This window comes from Leptonychotes weddellii, chromosome 3, assembly GCF_054177405.1.
Source record: "Leptonychotes weddellii isolate Sample4059 chromosome 3, ASM5417740v2, whole genome shotgun sequence".
NCBI classification, from domain to species: domain Eukaryota; kingdom Metazoa; phylum Chordata; class Mammalia; order Carnivora; family Phocidae; genus Leptonychotes; species Leptonychotes weddellii.
This window is the reverse complement of record NC_138371.1, coordinates 40,988,709-41,010,567: the sequence shown is the minus strand read 5'-3', so window position 1 is coordinate 41,010,567 and position 21,859 is coordinate 40,988,709. Positions and strand designations below refer to the sequence as shown.

Sequence of the window (21,859 nt, the reverse complement as noted above, 5' to 3'; positions counted from 1 at the left end):
GGCTGGAGATGCTAAGACTCTGAATTACGTTACTCATGGGAATAAAGAGGAGGATCCAGCCAGAAGGGTAACCATAAATCTCAGATGTTTTGTTGCTTGAACTTCCTTAATCTATTAGACGGTTAAACACAACCATTTCCTGACTGTCTCCTGGCAACAGCACTTATAAAATGCATCCTGATTTCAGAGAGGTGAACATGTGAAAAAGGAAGTGTCTTAGAACTGATAAAATAGGGTAATGGTAACCCTGGTCAGCATTAGAAGATTTACTCTTTTGTTACTTTGTAATTTTTACTGGTTCATTTTATCCATTTAGTTTACCAAATCTTTGAGGATCGTGTGGGTTCTGTTAAACAAACTAGAGTGGACATTGGGAATCAAAGATAAATTAAGGCCTTTGCCCTATCAGAGCTTATGGCCAGATAAGGAAGGTAGATACATATGTAAACAATTTCAGCACAACATGAAAAAGAGATATATGTAAACAATTTCAGCACAACATGGAAAATACTAGGATCAAGTCATGTACAGGGTGCTTTGAGAGCACAGAGAAGAGGTCTAGCCTAGGAATTCTGTGGTTTGTACCTTCTGTAGTGTGTGGGAAAACCCCCTGCCAGGCATGTATAATGTTTAGTAATGGCACAGAACAAACATTTTTTACTTTGTAGACATTAGAAGATTTGTACCTCTGAGCTTTGTTCTCTGCTTATATCCATAATGACAACTGTCAAATAAATATTGCCCCCCACTTAACTACTTTTAGTAATTTAGTAGCCTCTGCCACAAATCCAAAAAGCAAAACCAACATTTTAGCAACAAGAAAAAGAACTGTCACAAAGTCTTTACACTCTGCTATAAAAGAGGCCTTGCCAACTAGAGAGAACTTTGACTTAGTGTTTATAAGGTGGTGTCTCCAGTGAACAGTGAAGAGTGGGGGACATGGGAAGATGCTGTCAGAGTAATGGTGTATAGTAAGTGAATACATAGCACACAATTTTTAATATATAGTTCTTGAAAGTATTGTTTTGAAAGAAACCTCTGTTGGCAAGTTAAAAAATTTTTCATGGACTATAGAAAAAAATTATGCTCTCTATAGAATGCATGAAACTTAATTTTTTCTTATTTCCAGGTATATCTTCTGTGTTTCTGGAGACTTTGTTAAAGTTCATAGCACAGCTACAGAAGAATGTGTACACATACTGCAAGGGCACAGAAATCTGGTGACTGGAATCCAGCTCAACCCCAACAACCATCTACAGGTGTCAAACGATTTATAATTGACTATTTTAATACTGGCTTTGTTGTTGCCAGAAGATTGTGAATTGATTTGGGCTGGGAAACTTTCCAGGTTGTAATTAGAAAAATACAGGTATCCCTTGCTTTTCAAAAGTTTGTATTATGCTACTTCGTTTTTACAAAGAAAGAAGAAAAGCAAAAATAGCATTCAGTACTTATTTTGCAGCGAGGTGTTATAGAGGCAGCGTGCGCACCTTCCAGCGAGAGTAGCACATCAGTCTCCTTCCCCAGGAGCTACACTCAGCATCTCAGCACCAAACCACCGTAGCTTTAAACTGCTGTGAGCATCTGTGCTCACATCATACATCCATTAGCAAGATGAGTCCTAGGGTATCAGAAAAGCCTAAGAGAGGTTATTTTTGGGGTCTGGGAACACTCAGAATTTTTCCACATGAATTAATGGTAACTGCTTCTTGTTTTACATCATTTCTACTACAAAAGATTTCATAAGAATACTTTCTCATAGCAGGGGAAGCCTGTATGTTGATTATCTGATTCAGGATATTTTTCACATATATTTAGTTTTTAAAATAGGGTCACAGCCTAGAACTGCATTGCCCCTCATTCTGTGAACCATTTGTTCCAAAGGATGCTACTAGGTGTTGCTTGAAAGAAGACATTCTTGGCTATATGAGTTTCTGAAATTCAGGGCTAGGCACAGTTAGATGAATTTCTTGGTTTGAGATCCTCTCAGGTCCTTTTATAAGCATTGTGAATATCCAAAAGGGGTGTTTCCCAAGCTTATATGCCCTTGAACCCTTTGGTTTCTGGAACACGTTTTTGAAAATGATGGCTAAAAGAGATTGATTCTTTAGATCTGTTCCCTTATAGATGAGGCTCTTCAATGTTGATGCAGATGTTACCTAATCTTAAGGCCAGTGCTGGACAAGAAGGGCTTCAATGGATGGACCGGTTAATTTCAGGACGAACTTGGGAGTCCAGTTTAATGCAGATCCTTCCATTCACCCCACAAAGCAGCTCTTCTCAGAATTCAAAAATAATGAAATGTCATTTTAATTCTGTCCTTACATTTCAGCAGCTGCTAAAGAGATCTCAAAAACATTTTACTCTTGCTCTCGTTTTTGATCAAGTTCCATTTTTCTAGATTAGTCACAGCTAACTTGGAAGTTATTGCTTGATACAAGAATAGGTTTGCATTGCTATTTACTGTATTATCACAGAGGAAGTAGGACATAAAGTGACAATGATCTTTTCTTTCCAAAATTAAATGAGCTACTGTGAAAATCAAAGTTAAGTAGCTCTTCTGCAGGGTGCAAGCACACATTTCTTTTTCCTTGCTGTCCTCTGAGGGTTTGACAAAACAGCTTATTGTTACGTGTAGCATTTGAATGTTTTTCATAGCAGAGATATCCTTTCTTTAAAATTGGAATTTGTGAAGTCTGTATTACCAAATTTTGTAGCAAAACAAAAAACATATACAAAGCATAAAAGATCTATTTCATGTTACTGAAAGTTAATAAAATTAGAGGAGGACAATTTTATTGACAGGTTTGGTTGAGGTGATAGGGAGTGCAGATTCTCTGGACTTCGGAGTCATGGGATTTGTGTGCTAACCATTGTATTGACAGTGATTGTATGGTTGCCTTATATTTTACTGATCCATGTTCATGATTTTTCCTTTGTATGTAGTACTTGCGATGTATATTTCTACTTATTATAATTCTTTTACTTGAATAGGTAATAGTCATCATTTTCTGTTCTCTGATTCCATGTCCTCACTGGCAGAAATCTTAAAATTGCCACTTTCAGAAAACTTAAAATTCTTCATAAACGTTATAAGCGAAGTATTTTTCACAGTAACAGCAACAAGTAATCCACTGTGACCTTAGTAAAATTAAGTCTGTTGGGACAAAAATAAAAGTAAAAGTACATATTACTAAGGCCTTCTGGTGCTACCAAAGTGTGGTGCACAAACCAGTGCCACAAATGGTTGGTTACCACTCTGCAATGAGAAGAGCGTAGAAATGGAGTGACCCAAAACTTTAGAGCACTTTGACATTGCCACGGTGTCCAAGTGCATAATAACTTCTGTTGTGTTTTACAAAAGTATTGTTCCTTGATGTGTTGGACATTTCTTTCTTTCCTTTTTTTTTTTTTTTGAAAAACAGGACATTCTCAGGTCATCTGAGAAGCACTCCTTTAATACCCACGTAAGATGAAAGCGGTTCTGCTAATAAAAGTGCACTGGGTGCTAGGAGAAATACTAGCAAGCTCTGAAGTGCTATTCATAGCTCCATGACTTACCATCTCCCTCTTGAAGCTAGAGCGTTGACTCTTTTCCCCCCTCATGTATCATATGACCTCACTGATGGGAGGAATTCTTAATCTCAGGAAACAAACTGAGGGTTGCTGGAGTGGGGGGCTGGGGTGGGAGGGATGGGGTGGCTGGGTGATAGACACTGGGGAGGGTATGTGTTGTGGTGAGCACTGTGTATTGTGTAAGACTGTTGAATCACAGATCTGTACCTCTGAAACAAATAATGCAATATGTTAAGAAAAAAAAAAAGAAGGTAGCAGGAGGGGAAGAATGAAGGGGGGGACATGGGAGGGGGAGATGAACCATGAGAGACGATGGACTCTGAAAAACAAACTGAGGGTTCTAGAGGGGAGGGGGGTGGGGGGATGGGTTAGCCCGGTGATGGGTATTGAGGAGGGCACATTCTGCATGGAGCACTGGGTGTTATGCACAAACAATGAATCATGGAACACTACATCTAAAACTAATGATGTAATGTATGGGGATTAACAAAACAATAAAAAAATTTTAAAAAATACAAAAAGCTGTGATTAGATTTTCTATTTTGTAAAAACAGTATGAGTAGATGACTCTGCCTCTTTAAGGCTAATAGTTTAATGAACAGAAAATGTCTTCTGTATCACATAATTATTCGTTTGATATCTTAAGTTCTATTTTATAATTTTGTACTGTTTTTACCCTTTTAGTTGTATTCTTGTTCCTTTGATGGCACCATTAAACTGTGGGACTATATAGATGGCATTTTAATAAAGGTACGTGTTTTGATCTTCTATTTTTCTTATTTGAAAAGGGATGGCAACATCATTTAATGACAGACACATTGTTCTCTTCTATAAAGCCTTATCTTTAGATAGCCTTTCTTTTTTTTTTTTTTTTAAAGATTTTATTTATTTGACAGACACAGTGAGAGAGGAACACAAGCAGGGAGAGGGGGAGAGGGAGAAGCAGGCTCCCTGCCGAGCAGGGAGCTCGATGCAGGGCCCGATCCCAGGACTCTGGGATCATGACCTGAGCCGAAGGCAGACGCTTAATGACTGAGCCACCCAGGCGCCCCTAGATAGCCTTTCTAAACAAGTTGTGAAAGTCACACACCATAAAAGAAAAGAAAGTTGACTATTTGAAAATTTTAAACTTGAAACAAAAAGATGAGCAATAAAATCAGAAGAAAATACTTACAAGAGTTACTATCCCTAATATACAGAAAATACACAGAAAACCAATAAGGAAAAACTAATAACCTAGTAGGAAAAAATTGGCACAGGGTGAGAATATGTAATTCACAGGAAAAAAATAACAGCCAGTAAACATGAAAAGGTGTTTAATAACCTCAGTAATAAAAAAAAAATGACACAGCATTTTCCCCTATCAGTTTAGCCAAATTACAGACTGCAAAAACAATCTAGTGATAGGTAAAGTGTAGAGAAACAGATACTTTTATTTTTGTACATAATTAGAGTACAAATGAAAATGAAAAAATAACTTTTGCTCCAGCAATCTCATTTTTAGGAATCTCTTGTTGAAATAATGACATGTGTGTAATAATTATAGCATTGTTTATGGAAAAAAACTGAATATAACCTTGATGTCTGTTAAAGTTTCATATTCATTCAATAGAATACCATATAACCATTGAAAAGAAACAGGTGGACCTATATGTATTAATCTGAAAATTTATTTAACAAATATATATCGAGTGTCTTCTGTATACCAAGTATTCTGATGTTGGGATACAGTGGTGAGCAAAATGGATTAAAAAAAAAAAAAAAAAAATCCTTGCCCTTTATGGAACTTATGTTTGGGGGTTGAGGTGAGGGTAGACAGACGATAAACAATATGGTACTTTTTATCTTTCAGACTTTCATAGTAGGGCATAAACTTCATGCCCTCTTTACTCTAGCCTGTGCTGAGGATTCTGTCTTTGTTATAATAAATAAAGAAAAACCAGGTATAGTATAATTAATTTATTTTGTTTTATATAGCATTGGATTACTCTTTCCATAGTTTCTCAAAATGTAACAGTTTGGTTTTAGTCTGAAGTTAACAGTGTTTGGAGCTGGAATTTAAATTGCTTCTGTTATTATTGCATTCATTTTGGGGAAGCTTCCCCCTAGTTCTGAAATACACAATGCGAAAATGATTACTAAATATATAGTTGTAATAATAGATTGCAGAGCTCAAATTTCAAAGCTGTTTTGCAGAGGTGGGCTAGAGTTTGTTTTTCTACTAACCTTAATCGGCCATTCTTAAGCGTCGCTGTTCATTTTATCCGTTATTGAACACCCCTTTTGTTGATCCTGAATCTGTCAGAAATGGTATAGAAAACAGTTTGATACTAAGAGCTAGTAGTGTGATTAAATTATTCATTATCATTGGAGCATGATTTCATTGAAATTGCCATGTTTCAGAGCATTTTATGAATTCCTGGAATATCTTCAGTGGTTACAAAAATTGTGCTTTAGCAGTGAATTTGATACATCAGAACATTGACATGAGGGATATATCCAAAGAATTTTTCTAATACTGGAATTCAAGAAGGCCACTGCATCTTCTGGTGTTCTGTATAAAATATAGCTGTCTTCAGAATTCAAAAATGAAAGCTTTAAGATGTTTACTGAGCAGTCTGCTAGGTTGGCTCATGGCTCACTAGCTAAATGAATCCTTCCCATGGTATATTTTTGTTTGTTCCTTGGGTTCAGTTTAGGGGCATGGTAATTTTGTTTTGTGTGTGTGTGTTTTTGGCTGGAACAAATTTGCAGATTGTTTTATATCATGGACTTTTTTTTTTTTTAGATTTTATTTATCTGACAGACGCAGCAAGAGAGGGAACACAAGCGGGGGAGTGGGAGAGGGAGAAGCAGGCCTCCCGCTGAGCAGGGAACCTGATGTGGGGCTCGATCCCAGGACCCTGGGATCATGACCTGAGCCGAAGGCAGACGCTTAATGACTGAGCCACACAGGCGCCCCTATATCATGGACTTTTAAATTACCTGAGAATAGTTAAAACTATAAAAGCTAATCTGTTTTTTAGCTAAAAATCGTTTGGTGAAGTTTGTTAATGAGTAATATTTTATCTATCAAAAATGTGACATGAACGAATAAAAGCAATAAGTTCAGTTTTCTTATGTAGCCCATAAACCACCTCTAAAGGATATTCCAAAAAATGTTCTGGAAATGGCAACATTTCTTAAAATAATTAAGTCTCCTTCCTAGTTGACGGTTTTAGATAGCCCTTTTCAGTATTTAAGTTCTGTTTTATATATAAGTGTGTGGATTCTTAATGTCTGTCCACATACTAAAAATCCAGATTCCTAATCTCCCTCACTGACAGTTGATTCATTAGTTTTGAGATTTAGTTTAGGATTCTGCATTTTTTTTATTTCCCCAGATGATTAAGCTCATCCTTCACATTTGGTAACCGGTCTGTATACTAACACCACGATTCCTCAGTTGCAAGGGTAGTTGCTAATAGTTGTAGCAAAACTTTTCATCCATGTTAGTGAGGTCAGTGATTCTTAACACTGGCTGCACATTAGAATCACTCCAACTAACTTAAGATTCCCTGTGCTGGGGCCTGTTTACTTAAATATTCCCTAGTTGAGTCTAATGTGCAAGCCAGGATAGAAAACTACTGATCTAAAGTAAAGATCTTGGCATTTGCCTTTTGGAGTTAACCAAATGCTATAATGTAATCTGAATTCTATTCATGATGGGATTCGTGTTACTCTCCAGTACTGTTAAGTTCATGAGAACTCAACGTGTGAAAATCTATTTAGCTGTTAACATAAAAATGTGAATCAGGCCTAAGATGGCATTTCATAGAATAGATCTAAATACATATATCCTTTATTAGTTTCATCTTTGTTCCACAATCCGAAACCAGCCTCTGATTGAAAATTGTATAAATCATGTTGAAGTATGCTTCGCTGCTTTAAAAACATTTTTGATTTACATGTCATATTTTATGGTATCATTTTTTGACTGTATGTAATTTATTCATTTAGTATCTAACTGAAAACCTACTACATGCCGGTTACTATTCTGGTTGCAGAGAACAAAACAGACAATCCCAACAATAAGCAGACTAGATCAGTCATCAGATGTAATAAGGTGAAAGATGCTTTAGAGAAAAATATAGCAGGGGAGGAGAATTGGAGAAGCAGAGGCAGCATTGGAGAAGTACATATTTAAATAATTTAAGTGGTTCTGAGAAGAATACGCTGTGCAGCAGTATTGGAGAAGCATGTTCTACAGCATTTCTAGCATGTTTGAGGAATAGCAGGGAGGTTGGATTGGAGTGATCCAGGGGAGAGTAGGTAATAAATAGCTTTATAGGCCATTGAAAGGATTTTGGTTTTTACTCTGAGTAGTTAAAAAGCTGAGTAGTTAAAAAGAATGAAATGATCTGACTTAGTTGTACTAGATTCTCTGGCTTGACGAGAATAGACTATAGGGGGACAAGGATAGAAGTACAGAGTACAGTTAAGAGGTCCTTGCTTAGGTGGTGAGAAATGATTGTGTTCTGGGTATCTTTGGAAGATACGGCCAACAGGGTTTGCTGATGGTTTGATGTGGGATATGAAAGAGAAGTCTAAGATAACGTAAGGAAGTCTAAGCAGCTGGGTAAATGGTGGTGCCATTTCCTGCAGTGGGTAGAGTTGGGGAAGACTAAATTTAAAAAGGAAAATCAAGAGTTCAGGGTTTGGGCATGTGAAGTTTGAGATGACTGAGAAGGCTAGAAGAACCAAGAGTTCAGAGCAAATAATCGGGCTGGAAAATGGGAAAATGGTAAATTGAGGTGTTACAGAAGTTCATATTCATTTTAATGTCTGAAGGAATAAGGAAATAGCATAGTAAAATACAGCTATTTTCTCTTGGGAGGTTTTTTAAATGGGATGTAAAGAGAACAACGTGGCAGTATTAGAGAGGAGATATATCTTGTGACTGTGTGGCAAGCACATAGCATTTCTGAAATCTCTCGGATGGGTTGTTGCCTTTGGCTGCTCAGTTCACCAATACACCATATTCCATCTCCATTGTAAAGGGCAGCTTAATACCTTGGGACACAGAATATACCAGTAAGATAAATTGTTTTCTGTTTTAACATATATAGAGCACATATGTGTAGGAGTTAAGAAATTAGACTTCCATTTAAAACTTGTATATTCAAATGAACAGTCCAACCTGAAGGCACATTTTGTTCAAGATAGCCTGATTTATTGCCATCAAATGAATTCTAGAGTACTAAGTAACAGTTTCATATGAATAAGTGCACATGTTCATTTTCTCTAGAGAAGATTTATATTAATATAGCTACCTTTGGCTAGATGTTTTTCAGCTGGTTTCAGTGAAACTGCCAAAATCATCAAGCCAGGAAATAGAAGCTAAGGAGCTCTCCTTTGTTTTGGATTATATAAACCAGTCACCCAAGTGCATTGCCTTTGGAAATGAGGTAAATTTGTTTTGGTTTTCTATTTTGTACATAAAATCTCTTTGCAGCAATGTTTCCTTTGAGCATTTTATGTTATAGTCACTGAATATTGCCTTGAGTTACAATATTTTTGTTAGGAGCTAAGAAGTTTGTTCCATTACTTTAGCATGTATTTATGGTGTAGATATTTTAGGATCCTTAATCTTTATATACTTATTCTTGTAAACCCTCTAATTGTTCAAAAAATACTAATATTTCAGCATTTGAACTCTTAGCCTGCTCCATGTAAAAGCCACTCACATCCTTTCATTTTAGACTATGTGTCTTTAGAAAATATGACCTCCCTGTCCATAATCAGTGTGCCCATTATAGAAAATTGGGAAGTTAAAAATAAAGTGAAGAAATTAAATCTTAAATCTCTTTCTAGACTTTTTCCTAAATGCATATAAAATAATTTTTCCCAAACTGAATTAGGATCTGAAGGCTTTTTAACCTTTGTTTTTACTTAACATTGCAACACAAGTGTATACTTACATGTTCATCAGAAATAATAACTGTGATGTTTCTACCATGATTTAGCCGTTCCCTATTAATAATCACTTTGTTATTTTCAAGTCAGGTAGCACCGGAAGTCCCTAGATGACATTGTGGTGGCATGTTCCTGTAGTCTAAGTTTGTAGCATTTTTTTGGTTTTGTTCTAAAGAAAGCTAATTTCTTATAGTAGAGAAAACACTTTAACATTAAAGATGGACAGTACTGAGCATTGGCAAGATATGGAGCAAAGGTAAACATCCGTTCTTACCATGAGCCAGCAAGTTCCACTACTAGGTAGAGAAATGAGAAAATGACCATAAAGTGACATGTACCACAATGATTAGTATTCATAGTAACTCCAAAGTGGAAACAACCTAAATGTTCATCAACAAGAGAATAAATACTTTGTGATATGTATTCATTTATTGGAATGCTACTTCATAATAATAGAAACTAAAGATACAGATAAGAGCATGAATGACTCTCAAAAAGGTGAAGGTGAGCTAGAGTTCAGACACAAAATTGTACATTGCACTATTCTGTTTATATGATGTTCTAGAACAGACAGAGAAGTAAACTGTGGTGATAGAAATCAGTGGTTGCTGACAAGGGCAGGGACATTGGGAATGACTAGAAAAAGGAACACGGAAACATTTCTGAAGTAAAGAAAATGTTCTAAATCTGGTGGTGGTGACATGGATATACATGTCAAATATGGCACTGTTTTGTATGTAAGTTGTGCCTTAATGGAAAAAATTCAAATATAGGACCTAAGTTCATCTTTTAATTTTCTATGACGATTTTAAAAGGATTATCCTTTCCATAGCTAACTATACTGTTTTATATTAATGTGCTCAATCTGCAAAAAAAAAAAAAAAAAAGGTTACTGATGATTAACTTTTGTGATGAGAACATTTCTCGAAAAGTGTTACCTATTTTTGTGAATGTCATCTCTTTGAAATACTAGGGAGAATATGTTGCTGCAGTACGGGACTTTTACTTGTCTGTCTATTTTTTCAAAAAGAAAACAACATCGAGGTAAGAATTTCTTTTTGATAGCTTTATTTACTTGAGTTGGTTGTAATTTTATTTCATCTTCATACCTGTGATCCAGAGCTATTTCTAGTTTCATGTTGCAAGTGATTGTGAAACCACTTCATTACAGAGGTAGAGTTTTTAACCCACAATGGATAAGGTTGAAGGAATTATTAGTCACAAAAACCTAGGGAGCTTTGTTCAACCAAAACCCCTTGTCCACTTAGATTCTGGTGTGCATATATGATGTCAACATTGGATGTAGTTTGAAAAGGCTAGCCCAGGTGATCCTTAACTGCCTCTTTTTTTTTTTTTTTGGTTATAGGAGTGAATGTAGGCTTTGGGATACCCGGGTTTAAAGTGAGTCAGATTTAGTCTCTTTAAAGCTCAGTGTACCTCAAATTAACATATATTTAAAATGGGGAAAATATCTACCTAATAGAATTGTAAGGATGAATAAAATAACGTATTTAAGGAGACTCTTGTCAAACACAAGTAGTGACTCTTCAACTGACACTGTCCCCTCTTCCCTTTTACCCTGTCAAGATTAACATGTTTCTCTTTGCAGTATAATAAGGATCCTGATTATCTTTGGACACATTAGCCAGTTGTCTCAGATATAATTTATTAGGCTTGTTCATTACTAATGTTAAAATTTAGCTTCGGTTGACAAGAAATTTGAACAAACTTGGCTCAGGCAAAAGTCACTGAAAGGACTGTCTTGGCTTTACTTTGATGTCAGTGGCCTCCGTAGACAAGTTATCATGGTAGAATGTTGGTCACATGGAGTTTATATTGTATATTAATAAGTGTTTGCAAAAAAAATTCTTGATAATCACAATTTTTTTTTTTTTTTAATCATGCATTTATATTCAGTGAATTTTTGGAGCTCTCCAGTTTGGTTGATAAGGGTGTGAACTCTCTTTTACTTAACTACACCACCACTTATCAAGAGACTTTAATAAGGGACAATTTTTTTCTTCTAGGTTTACTTTATCATCATCAAAAAATAAGAAACATGCTAAGAACAATTTTACATGTGTAGCATGTCACCCAAAGGAAGATTGCATAGCAACTGGTCACAAGGATGGCAAAATTCGTCTTTGGTCAGTTCACTTATGAAATGCATGGTGACCCTTTATATTATTATTTTGTGTTAGTCCTGCAGAACAGAACTATCTTTGGGTTCAGGATAAAGGATAGTACTGGTAGTAGAGATGAGGCTTTGCTGACATCCTCCCTTTCTTGTGTTTCTGTGCTCTTCATTGCATAGGCTTATTTTTGAATTTCTAACCTTGGGCTTGTGGGAGGAGTTAAAATTTCCATTTTTCCTGTAATTGTTTTATTAAGAGCTTTTTTATCATTTTTTGCCATTACTTTCCTAACTTAATGCCTTTGGTCAAATTAACAATTTTAGTTTTCTCCAACAGGAGGAATTTTGATGATGGTAAGAAATACACATACACATGTTTACATTGGCACCATGATATGGTTATGGATTTGGCTTTTTCAGTGACAGGTAAGTGAAGTTTAATAATTAAAATAAACTTTGGAAGTATATGGATCAGTATTCACTGCATTTATAGTTTGAAAGGTTTAGAATTGCATGGACCAAAAGAATTGTAAACACTAGTATATCACCCCTGTGGTTTGAACTTTCTTCAGCACAGTACCATACACTATAGGTTTCAGGGTATCAAAATGTACACTTGTGATAAAGTCCTTGTTGTTAACATAAAGAACCTATTAAATTACATTAGTCTTTTAAAATGTAATTATAATTAGCCATAGCTAAGTGCTTGTTGTCCATAAGAGTAGCTATAGTTTATCTTGTACAAATGATTATGCTATGCTTTACATCTACTACCTCATTTAATTCTTGAAGCTATGAAATAGGCATCATTTTGCAGATGAAGTGAGATTTGTAGTTGAGAACTAACTTGCCTAAGGTCGCACAGCTAGTAAGTGGGATTTGGACCTAGGTCTAATTCAAAAATTTGTTTTTAACTATTAGAATGCCTCATTTGCATTCACAATTTAAAATTAATTCAGAACTTGTGTTTCATTTAAGCTGCATGAGAGTGTGGCTATAGTGATTGACAAAGTACCACATCCATTTATGATAAAACCCTCAAAAAGTAAGCTTAGAGGGAACAAACCTAATCATAATAAAGGCCATATGTGAAAAAACCCACAGCCAGTATCATGCTCAATGCAAAAAAACTGAGAGCTTTTCTTCTGCAGTCAGGAACAAGATAGGGATGTCCAGTCTCACCACTGTTATTTAAGATAGTATTGGAAGTCCTAGCCTCAGCAGTCACACAATAAAAGGCATCCAGAGTGATGAGGAAGAAGTAAAACTTTGACTGTTTGCAGATGACATGATATTGTATATAGAAAATCCAAAAGACCACCAAAAAACTGCTAGAACCGATAAACGAATCCAGTAGAGTTGCAGGATACAAAATCAGTATACAGAAATCTGTTGCTTCTATACACCAATAATGAAGCAGCAAAAAGAGAAATTAAGGAATCAGTCCATTTACAATTGCACCAAAAACAGTAAGTTACTTAGGAATAAACCTAACAAAGAGGTGAAAGATCTGTATTCTGAAAACTGTAAAACACTGATGAAAGAGATTGAAGATGACACAAAGAAATGGAAAGACATTCCATGCTCATGGATTAGAAAAACAAATATTTGTTAAAAAGTCAGTACTAGCCAAAGCAATCTACACATTTAATGCACTCCCTATCAAAATACCAACAGCATTTTTTCACAGAGCTAGAACAAACAATTCTAAAATCTCTGTGGAACTACAAAAGACCCCAAATAGCCAAAGAATCTTGAAAAAGAAAAGCATAGCTGGAGGCATCACAATTCTAGATTTCAAGTTATATTACAAAGCCGTAGTGATCAAAACAGTATGGTACTGGCACAAAAATAGACACATACATCAAAGGGACAGAATAGAAAGCCTAGAAATGAACCCACAATTCTATGTTCAGTTAATCTTCGACAAAGCAGAAAAGAACACGGGATGGAAGAGACAGGCCCTTCAACAAATGGTGTTGGGAAAACTGAAGAGCAACATACCAAAGAATAAAACTGGACCACTCGCTTACACCATGTACAAAAATAAATTCAAAATGGATTAAGGACATGAGAGACATGAAACCATCAAAATCCTAGAGGAGAACACAGGCAGTAACCTCTTTGACATTGGCTGTAGCAACATTTTTCCAGATAAGTCTCCTGAGGCAAGGAAAACAAAAGCAAACATAAACTATTGGGACTTCATAAAAATAAAAAACTTTTGCACAGCAAAGGAAACAGTCAACAAGACCAAAAGCCAACCTATGAAATGGGAGAAGATATTTACAAATGAACATATCTGATAAAAATTATATCCAAAATATATAAAGAACTTATACAACTTAACACCCAAAAAATGAATAATCCTTACGCAGAATAAACATGGGCAGAAAACATGAACATTTTTCTAAAGAAGGCATCCAGATGGCCAACAGACACATGAAAAGATGCTTAACATCAGTCATCATCAGGGAAATACAAATCAAAACTACAATGAGGTACTACCTCACACCTGCCAGAATGGCTAAAATAAAAAAAAAAGGAATAACAGGTGTTGGTGAGAATGTGGAGAAAGGGGAACCCTCTTGCACTGTTGGTGGGAAATGCAAGTTGGTGCAACCATTTTGAAAACAATATGAAGGTTCCTCAAAAAAAAAAAAAAAAGTTAAAAATAGAACTACCCTACGATCCAGCAATCGCACTACTAGGTATTTACCCTGAGAACGCAAAAATATTAATTCAAAGGGATATATACACTCCAGTGTTTATAGCAGTATTATCTACAATAGCCAAATTATGGAAACAGCCCAAGTATCCATCGACTGCTGAATGGATAAAGAAGTAGTGGTATATATACAATAGGCTATTACTCAGTCATAGAAAAAGAATGAAATGTTGCCATTTGCAAAGACATGGATGGAACTAGAGAGTATTATGCTAAACAAAATAAGAGAAAGACAAATACCATATGATTTCATTCATATGTGGAATTTAAGAAACAAATAAAGGGAGAAAGAGGCAAACCAAGAAACAAACTGTAAGAGAACAAACGGGGGGGTTACCAGATGGGAGGTGGGTGGGGGGATGGGGATTAAGGAGTTCACTTGTGATGAGCACCAGGTGTTGTATAGAATTGTTGAATCACTATATAGTACACCTGAAGCTAACTACACTGTATGTTAACTGGAATTTAAGTTAAAACTTTTTAAAAGTTATTAAAATAAAAATATTTAAAAATCTTCCTTGAAAATAGGATGATCAACATAAATTTTGGGAGGTACATTTTGTCTTTACTTTTAGCACCCTCACACCTATGTAGTAAAAGTTATATCAGTATATTTTGGCTGGTTTCTGAAAAAGGGGGACTGGATGCTAAAGAAGATTATGTGCCTGGAGAAAGTGAATTTTCTCGGCAGTTCTTCCTAGGAACTGTCAGAAAAAGTCTTAATACCATGTGCTCTGGATCCTTACAGGGTTACTTGGGTTTAACTCACTGGAACTGGAGCCTCAGGAAGTAGGAGGCATCTTCAGCCTACTTGTGGGTTGGGGTGGGGAACAGTTACTGGTGTATATGGGGGTGGGACCCTGACAGAGTAGTATAACAGTTGTGATATGGGAAGTAAGAATAGAGAATGAAGAGGATATTAACCCCCTGGATAAAAGATGTAGGCTGCTCTTATCTTTTCCACCCTTCTCACAAGCCCCTCCACAAAATACAAATGGTGGGGGCATGTGTGTGTACATACGGATGTCATGTTCCATGCAGCATCATTCTTCCTTTCATCCTCAGTTTCATTTTCTCTCCTGTGGCCCCTGCCCTAATCTGGGCCAAGACCAGCTGATACTACTGTCACTGACTTTTCTCTATTTTGTTACCTTGTCCATCTTGTCTGCCTCCTCTCATACCAGTTAGCAGTCACAGCTCTCTGGGGGGGCTTTACTTAAGCCCTGGAACATTTGAGCCTGGCCTTTTCAGATGGGTCTTGGGGAAGAAGGAGTAGACTATTTGGCACTCAAAGAAAGGGAAGGAAAAAATACAGTGCACCTCTACCGTGAGCCAAGGCTTTGGTATAGGAGGTACTGCAGCTAATCTTGGCATATTGGAGTGTTGAATTCTTGGTTTTATAAGTCATGTGAGTATTTGTAAATAAGAATAGTTAAATATAGGACATGTGGGGCACCTGGGTGGCTCAGTCAGTTGAGCATCCCATTCTTGGTTTCAGTTTGGGTTGTGATCCCAGCGTTGTGAGATTGAGCCCTGCATTGGGCTCCACACTGGGCTCAGAGTCTGCTTAAGATTCTCTCTCCCTCTGTCCCTCCACCTGCTCTCGTGTGCACAGGCGTTCTCAAATAATAAAATTTTTAAAAATATATACACACACACCTATATATGTATGTACATATACATATAGTACAGGGTTGTCAGTAAAATGTCAGCATTGATCTTGTATCTGTGTAAGAGAATACAAGAAGAAAATTAGTTGTCTATGTAAATGAGCTACAAAGTATAGTTGCTTTGAGAACTGGTTATAAGTTCAGGCAAATATGAACAGTATAAACTGTTTTGGCTGTACTTTGCACTCAGTCACACTGTGTGTGAGCACTGAAGTAATTACTTCTTTCCAATCCTTAATCCCTTCTTGTCTCATGTCAGTATATTAGGACCTCCAGTTTATGCTAAGTTACTGAGAATTTTTATCATGGGAGTAGAATTCTATCATTTATTTTTTCTACATCTATTAAGATACTCATGATTATTCCCTTTATTATGTAAATGGAATTAATTACACTTATTCAAGTGTTAAGATAACCTCACTTACGGTAAACTCAGCTCTGCAGTATGTTATCCTCTTAATATATCCTTGGATTCAGCTTGCTAATACTTTGGGAATTTTCATCGATCATGAAATTGGCTTATAACTTTCTTATAATTTATTAGGTTGGTAAAGGATTATGTTCTCGTAAACAAGTTGGGAAGTGTTCTTTGTATTTTGGGTTTTTTTGTTACTTAGAAGAGTATAAAATTGGTTCATTTCTTAAATGTTTGGAAAAATTTGTCATTGAAGCCATCTGGTCCTAGAGGATGTTTGTCATTCAGTTTTTCTGTTATTGGCAGAAGAGTTGATCAGCAACAAACTAGTTAAATATTGTTGGAAAGGAAAATCCCAGAATCAATGACTGTTAAATCTGTTGACTCTTAATCCCAGGAAACAAACTGAGGGTTGCTAGAGGGAAGGTGGGTAGGGGGATGAGGTGGCTGGGTGATGGACACTGGGGAGGGTATATGTTATGGTGAGTGCTGTGTATTGTGTAAGACTGATGAACCACAGACCTGTTCCCCTGAAACAAATAATACATTATATGTTAATAATAAAGAAGTCTGTTGTCTTAAGTTTATTAAAAGATAGGAAGATACTTGTTTGCATATTTTTAAAAATAGTTTATATCTCTAACATAGTAGGGAGATTTTAAGTGTTAATTATATTTTTCTGTTTTTTTCCCCAAAATACTGTCCTTTTCATTTCTGTGGATGGATGAGAAGGCACCAGTCTTCTGAGTGGTGGTCGTGAATCTGTCCTTGTAGAGTGGCGAGATGCAACAGAGAAGAATAAGGAGTTCCTCCCCCGTTTGGGAGCTACTATTGAACATATCTCAGTCTCACCAGCAGGGGATTTGTTCTGTACTTCTCACTCTGATAACAGTAAGTCTGACTTTGTTGTGAGGAGATAGAATTGTACAACTAGGGAATGGAAAATAAGAGACATAAAACTAATTAAGAGGAGTGTAAGATTTAATGAGCATTATTTCTTCCATTCTTCCTCTTTTCTCGGTTTCCTTTTTTGACTCTAGATGCCACCAAAATCCAACATTTTCAGGATTGTTTTGATAAAAATGTAGGGCCAAGTGTATTTGGTTCTTGTACCATTTCCATTTCAAAACCTTTACTTGTGGATGTGGGGATAATAGAGGGAGGGTTTTTGAAGTGGGCATTTGTGCCTTCACAAATGTAATGATGTTTTCAAAAGAACACTTAATGTAGCCACACTTGGTGTGGGGGTCCCGTGGGTTCTGACAGGAATAGAGGCAGTCTTGTATACCTCCAAAACTTTTTGCTCATCCTGTTACTACTCAGCCTAAATGTAAATCTCAGGGCCCATTGCCTCCTTTCCCTTCAAAAAAAAAAAAAAAAAACCCCATAACTGTGAGCAATCCGTTAGTGCAATGAGTCATTTCAAAGTAAACTGTCTCTTTTAGAGTATATAAGTTTCTGAATTAATACTTAAAATATATTCATAGGCACCAACTGATAAACCTTAAAGCCTCCAAAAAAAAACCCTCTTCCCCAGCCCCAGGTTTTTAGCTAAATCACAAAATATATTCCTGATTTTCTTTTTTTATTCCTGATTTTCTAATAATACTGAGTAAACTGAACTTACTAAGTTGTTTTAGAATCTGGTATATTTTAGAATGACATAAATTCAGTTGATTTTTTTTGACCTTGAAGTTCTGACCAATTTGTGGTTTGTTTTTTGTTTTTGGTTTTTTTACCCACAGAGATTATAATAATTCACCGAAACCTTGAGGCATCTGCAGTGATTCAAGGCCTAGTGAAAGGTATTACAAAACCCAGTGGATTTGTAATCATACACAACTTAAAAATGAATATTTGTATGACTTTAACTATTGTTTGTCACTTCTTTTGCAGACAGCAGTATCTTTACCGGTTTGATGATTGATCCCAGAACTAAAGCTTTGGTTTTGAATGGAAAACCTGGCCATTTGCAGTTTTATTCTCTGCAGCATGATAAGCAGTTATACAATGTAAGATTTTGATCCATTAACTGGCCTTAAAACTAATGAAAGTTTCCAACAGCACCACCAGGGTTAAGTAACTTATTTAGTAGCTTCTAAAACAAGATCCTGTGCCTTTGTTTGCTTGAACAATTATCAATACTGTCTTTGGTTACTTAGTTGTTTACAGCATAATTCTAATGAGGCCACAGTGGCAAAATAAGGCTACACGTAAGTCAGCTGGCACTCCTGTGCTGGCTCTCCATTTAATTATGTTTCAGACTGCAGTCTAATTAGCTGTCACATACTTGTGCCTTGAGTTACAAGAATAGGGAAATAAGAATATAAGGACTGTAAATACAAATTTGTCTCTGTTTTCTGCTAAAGTGTTGTCCTGTGTACCTACCAGTGACAAAATTTTCAGCCTAAAGAGGGATCTTCTTATTGATCCAGACTTTCTACTTCTTTGTGCCCCACAGTATCCCCACTTGATCTTTCTTTCCCTTGCCTTTAAACCCCCCAAAGAAAGGAAACTTAATTCTTTGTACATTTTCAGTACAGTGACTAGAAATAATAATTACTCAATATATGTTTGGTAAGTAGACAAGGGAATGGGATAAAAAACAATCATAAATAAAAGTCTACTTAAACATTGCTATCTTTCTTCACCACTTAAAAATTGTAGATTTTATTTTTGTTCTTGTTTTTAGTGATGTGGAATTTAACTTGAGATTTTATGTAAAGCTCTTTGTTGATAGAAACAAGGGAGAAAAGCATTACTATTAATTAAGCATTCTATTGTATCACGTACATGGGTCAGTCAGTCATCACTAAAATTAAAGGTCATTGAAGAATAATTGCTACTGAACTGGTGCTATATAATGTGCTTTTTTAATGGCAGTTTTGATATCCATAACTAATAGTTTGTTTTTTCCTTTATCTGAGAACCTATTACTATAGATTCTAGAAATTGTGTTTATGGTTAGTTACCATTCCTTGAAAACTTTAACGTTTACGTATTTACATTAATGAGCATTTTGGATTTTTTTTTAACCCATCAGTTAGATATTATACAGCAAGAATATATCAATGATTATGGTCTGATCCAGACTGAGCTAACAAAGGCTGCATTCGGCTGCTATGGTAACTGGCTTGCAACAGTGGAACAACGTCAAGAAAAGGAAACAGAGCTTGACTTGCAGATGAAACTGTGGATGTATAATAAGAAAACACAAGGGTAATACTACCTATGTGGCTACTTAACTTCAGAGTAGAAAATATGTGATTTTGTATTTTATGTTTCATTTGTCTTTAGAATGTTTCATTTTGATAAATTTTAGATTTAGACCAATGAGGGAGGTGTTACTCTCCTACTAAGGCCTTTCAGCTTTTGCTCTGAGAAAGCACTGGTGTCCCCCAAGTTGTAATGTCATGTCCACACATAAATGAGGAAACATGGGAAAGTGACCCCCCTGCCTCCCAAGGACATCAGACCTAATTGCAAGCAAAGCCAGAGTTAGAATCCAAATTTCTCAGTCCCTTTGCTCCTCTATTCATATTATACTACCTTCGGGGAGCATGGCAGTGGTAGGCAGCAGAGGTATACTGTAGTGTAGCATGTATGTTTGATTACATAGAGTTCACTGGTTTCTCAGACTTTGATTATAGTAGCCGTTTATCAAGTCCCTGCTGTGTGCGAAGACCTAGGCTTAGTGCTTTTGTATCTGTTGTCCTACCAATTTCATAGAAATACTGTAAGATAAGTTTCTTTTCCACATTTTACAGGTTAAAGAAACAGGCCCAGAGGGATTAATAGATTATCGCTAGTCACTCTTCTGGTAGTACAGACTTTTAAAAAATCACAGCACAGGGGCGCCTGGGTGGCTCAGTCATTAAGCGTCTGCCTTCAGCTCAGGTCATGATCCCAGGGTCCTGGGATCGAGCCCCGCATCGGGCTCCCTGCTCCGCAGGAAGCCTGTTTCTCCCTCTCCCACTCCCCCTGCTTGTGTTCCCTCTCTCGCTGTGTCTGTCTCTGTCAAATGACTAAAATCTTTAAAAAATAAAAATAAAAAATCACAGCACAGTCTTGCCCCAATGTTCTTTTAAGAACACTGTGCTAGCTTAGGTTATCTTGCATTTGAAGAGGTAGTTTTCTGTATTTTCTTGCCACAAGTAGGGGCTTTCACGGCCATTCCATTTTTTGCTTATTTTTGAAAGTAGATAGTCATCTGAGTTCTGTACAGTTTTCTTACAGAGTTTAATATGGTAGGCTTTCATGTATCATTCTGTGACGACTCCTATTTTATATTCATTTTGTACAAGTTGACAGTATACATAATGATTTCTATATTGTATAAGTTACACAAAGGCAGAGATAATGTGTTAGAACTCTTTATATCCTGTGGCCATTAGAGGTAGAGCGCTCAATTGTTTGTCATTCTAGATGATAATGTATCCGTTGCTCATTCTTAAAGATACTATTATAAAATGTACAGTAAAAAATTCTTGTACTCATATGACAATATATAATACTGTTCTGATGTAAGGCTAAATTGATGATTTCCTTTCTGTTAGGTTTGTTCTTAATACAAAGATTAATATGCCACATGAAGACCACATCACAGCTCTCTGTTTCTGTAATGCAGAAAAATTTGAAAACCCCACCTTGGTTACAGCTAGTAAAGATGGTCACTTCAAAGTGTGGATATTAACAGATGATTCTGATATATACAGTAAGTTAATTAAATATGGTATGTCTATAGAGTGCATAATTTAAGAATTGTGTCCATTCCAGGAGGACTTTTTCTACCTTATTTAACTTCTGTGGGTTATTGCCTAATTGATTTAAGAGATTACATTTTACATGCCTTTTCCCCAAAATCTGTATTTTTTTATGACAGTCTTGATTAATCAATCATGTACTGATTATTTCTGTGAGGGTACAGTGTTGGAAAAAAAAGGCAATTCTTTCACTGTTCCACTAGAGGGAGGTCAAGATTTTCTGGAAGAGGTATATATTTCAAACCAGTCAGTGCTTTGGAGCATTTCTAACTCAAGTTTCAAGGAGCAAGGTTTTTTTGTTGTGCTTCTTCTGTAATCCTTACTGCTTATAACTACCCTAAAGTATTATCTAGCATTTATACCATTTCTGAACTATATGATCTATGTTTCCACAGAAAAAGCTGTTGGCTGGACCTGTGACTTTGTGGGTAGTTATCACAAATACCAAGCAACTAACTGTTGTTTCTCTGAAGATGGCTCTCTACTAGCAGTTAGTTTTGAGGAAATAGTTACAATATGGGATTCAGAGACATGGGAACTTAAATGTACATTTTGTCAACGAGCTGGGAATATAAGGTAAATAATTTGGGGAGTATGTCATACTGTTTGTTTTTAATT

The 21,859-nt window shown here is 36.1% G+C and overlaps 1 protein-coding gene and 1 long non-coding RNA gene across 3 annotated transcripts in view; one reads left to right on the top strand and one right to left on the bottom strand.

The window, feature by feature from the left end:
* WDR75 (WD repeat domain 75) overlaps nt 1-21,859 on the top strand; it is a 33,713-nt gene that overhangs the window by 4,401 nt on the left and 7,453 nt on the right. Inside the window, exons 2-14 of the mRNA XM_081813986.1 lie at nt 1,130-1,259; nt 4,261-4,326; nt 5,429-5,519; nt 8,899-9,023; nt 10,505-10,575; nt 11,559-11,678; nt 12,003-12,091; nt 17,211-17,369; nt 18,224-18,283; nt 18,375-18,490; nt 19,522-19,697; nt 21,035-21,192; nt 21,637-21,817. Coding sequence (XP_081670112.1) covers nt 1,130-1,259; nt 4,261-4,326; nt 5,429-5,519; nt 8,899-9,023; nt 10,505-10,575; nt 11,559-11,678; nt 12,003-12,091; nt 17,211-17,369; nt 18,224-18,283; nt 18,375-18,490; nt 19,522-19,697; nt 21,035-21,192; nt 21,637-21,817 — 1,542 coding nt within the window. The remainder of the gene's footprint in view (nt 1-1,129; nt 1,260-4,260; nt 4,327-5,428; nt 5,520-8,898; nt 9,024-10,504; nt 10,576-11,558; nt 11,679-12,002; nt 12,092-17,210; nt 17,370-18,223; nt 18,284-18,374; nt 18,491-19,521; nt 19,698-21,034; nt 21,193-21,636; nt 21,818-21,859) is intronic.
* LOC115943012 (uncharacterized) overlaps nt 1-21,859 on the bottom strand; it is a 221,002-nt gene that overhangs the window by 196,706 nt on the left and 2,437 nt on the right. The window contains exon 2 of one of the 2 annotated variants that reach the window (XR_014143465.1): nt 5,803-5,874. The exons of the other annotated variant lie outside the window; for it this stretch is intronic. This is a non-coding gene — a long non-coding RNA (uncharacterized LOC115943012). The remainder of the gene's footprint in view (nt 1-5,802; nt 5,875-21,859) is intronic. 2 annotated transcript variants of the gene reach the window in all.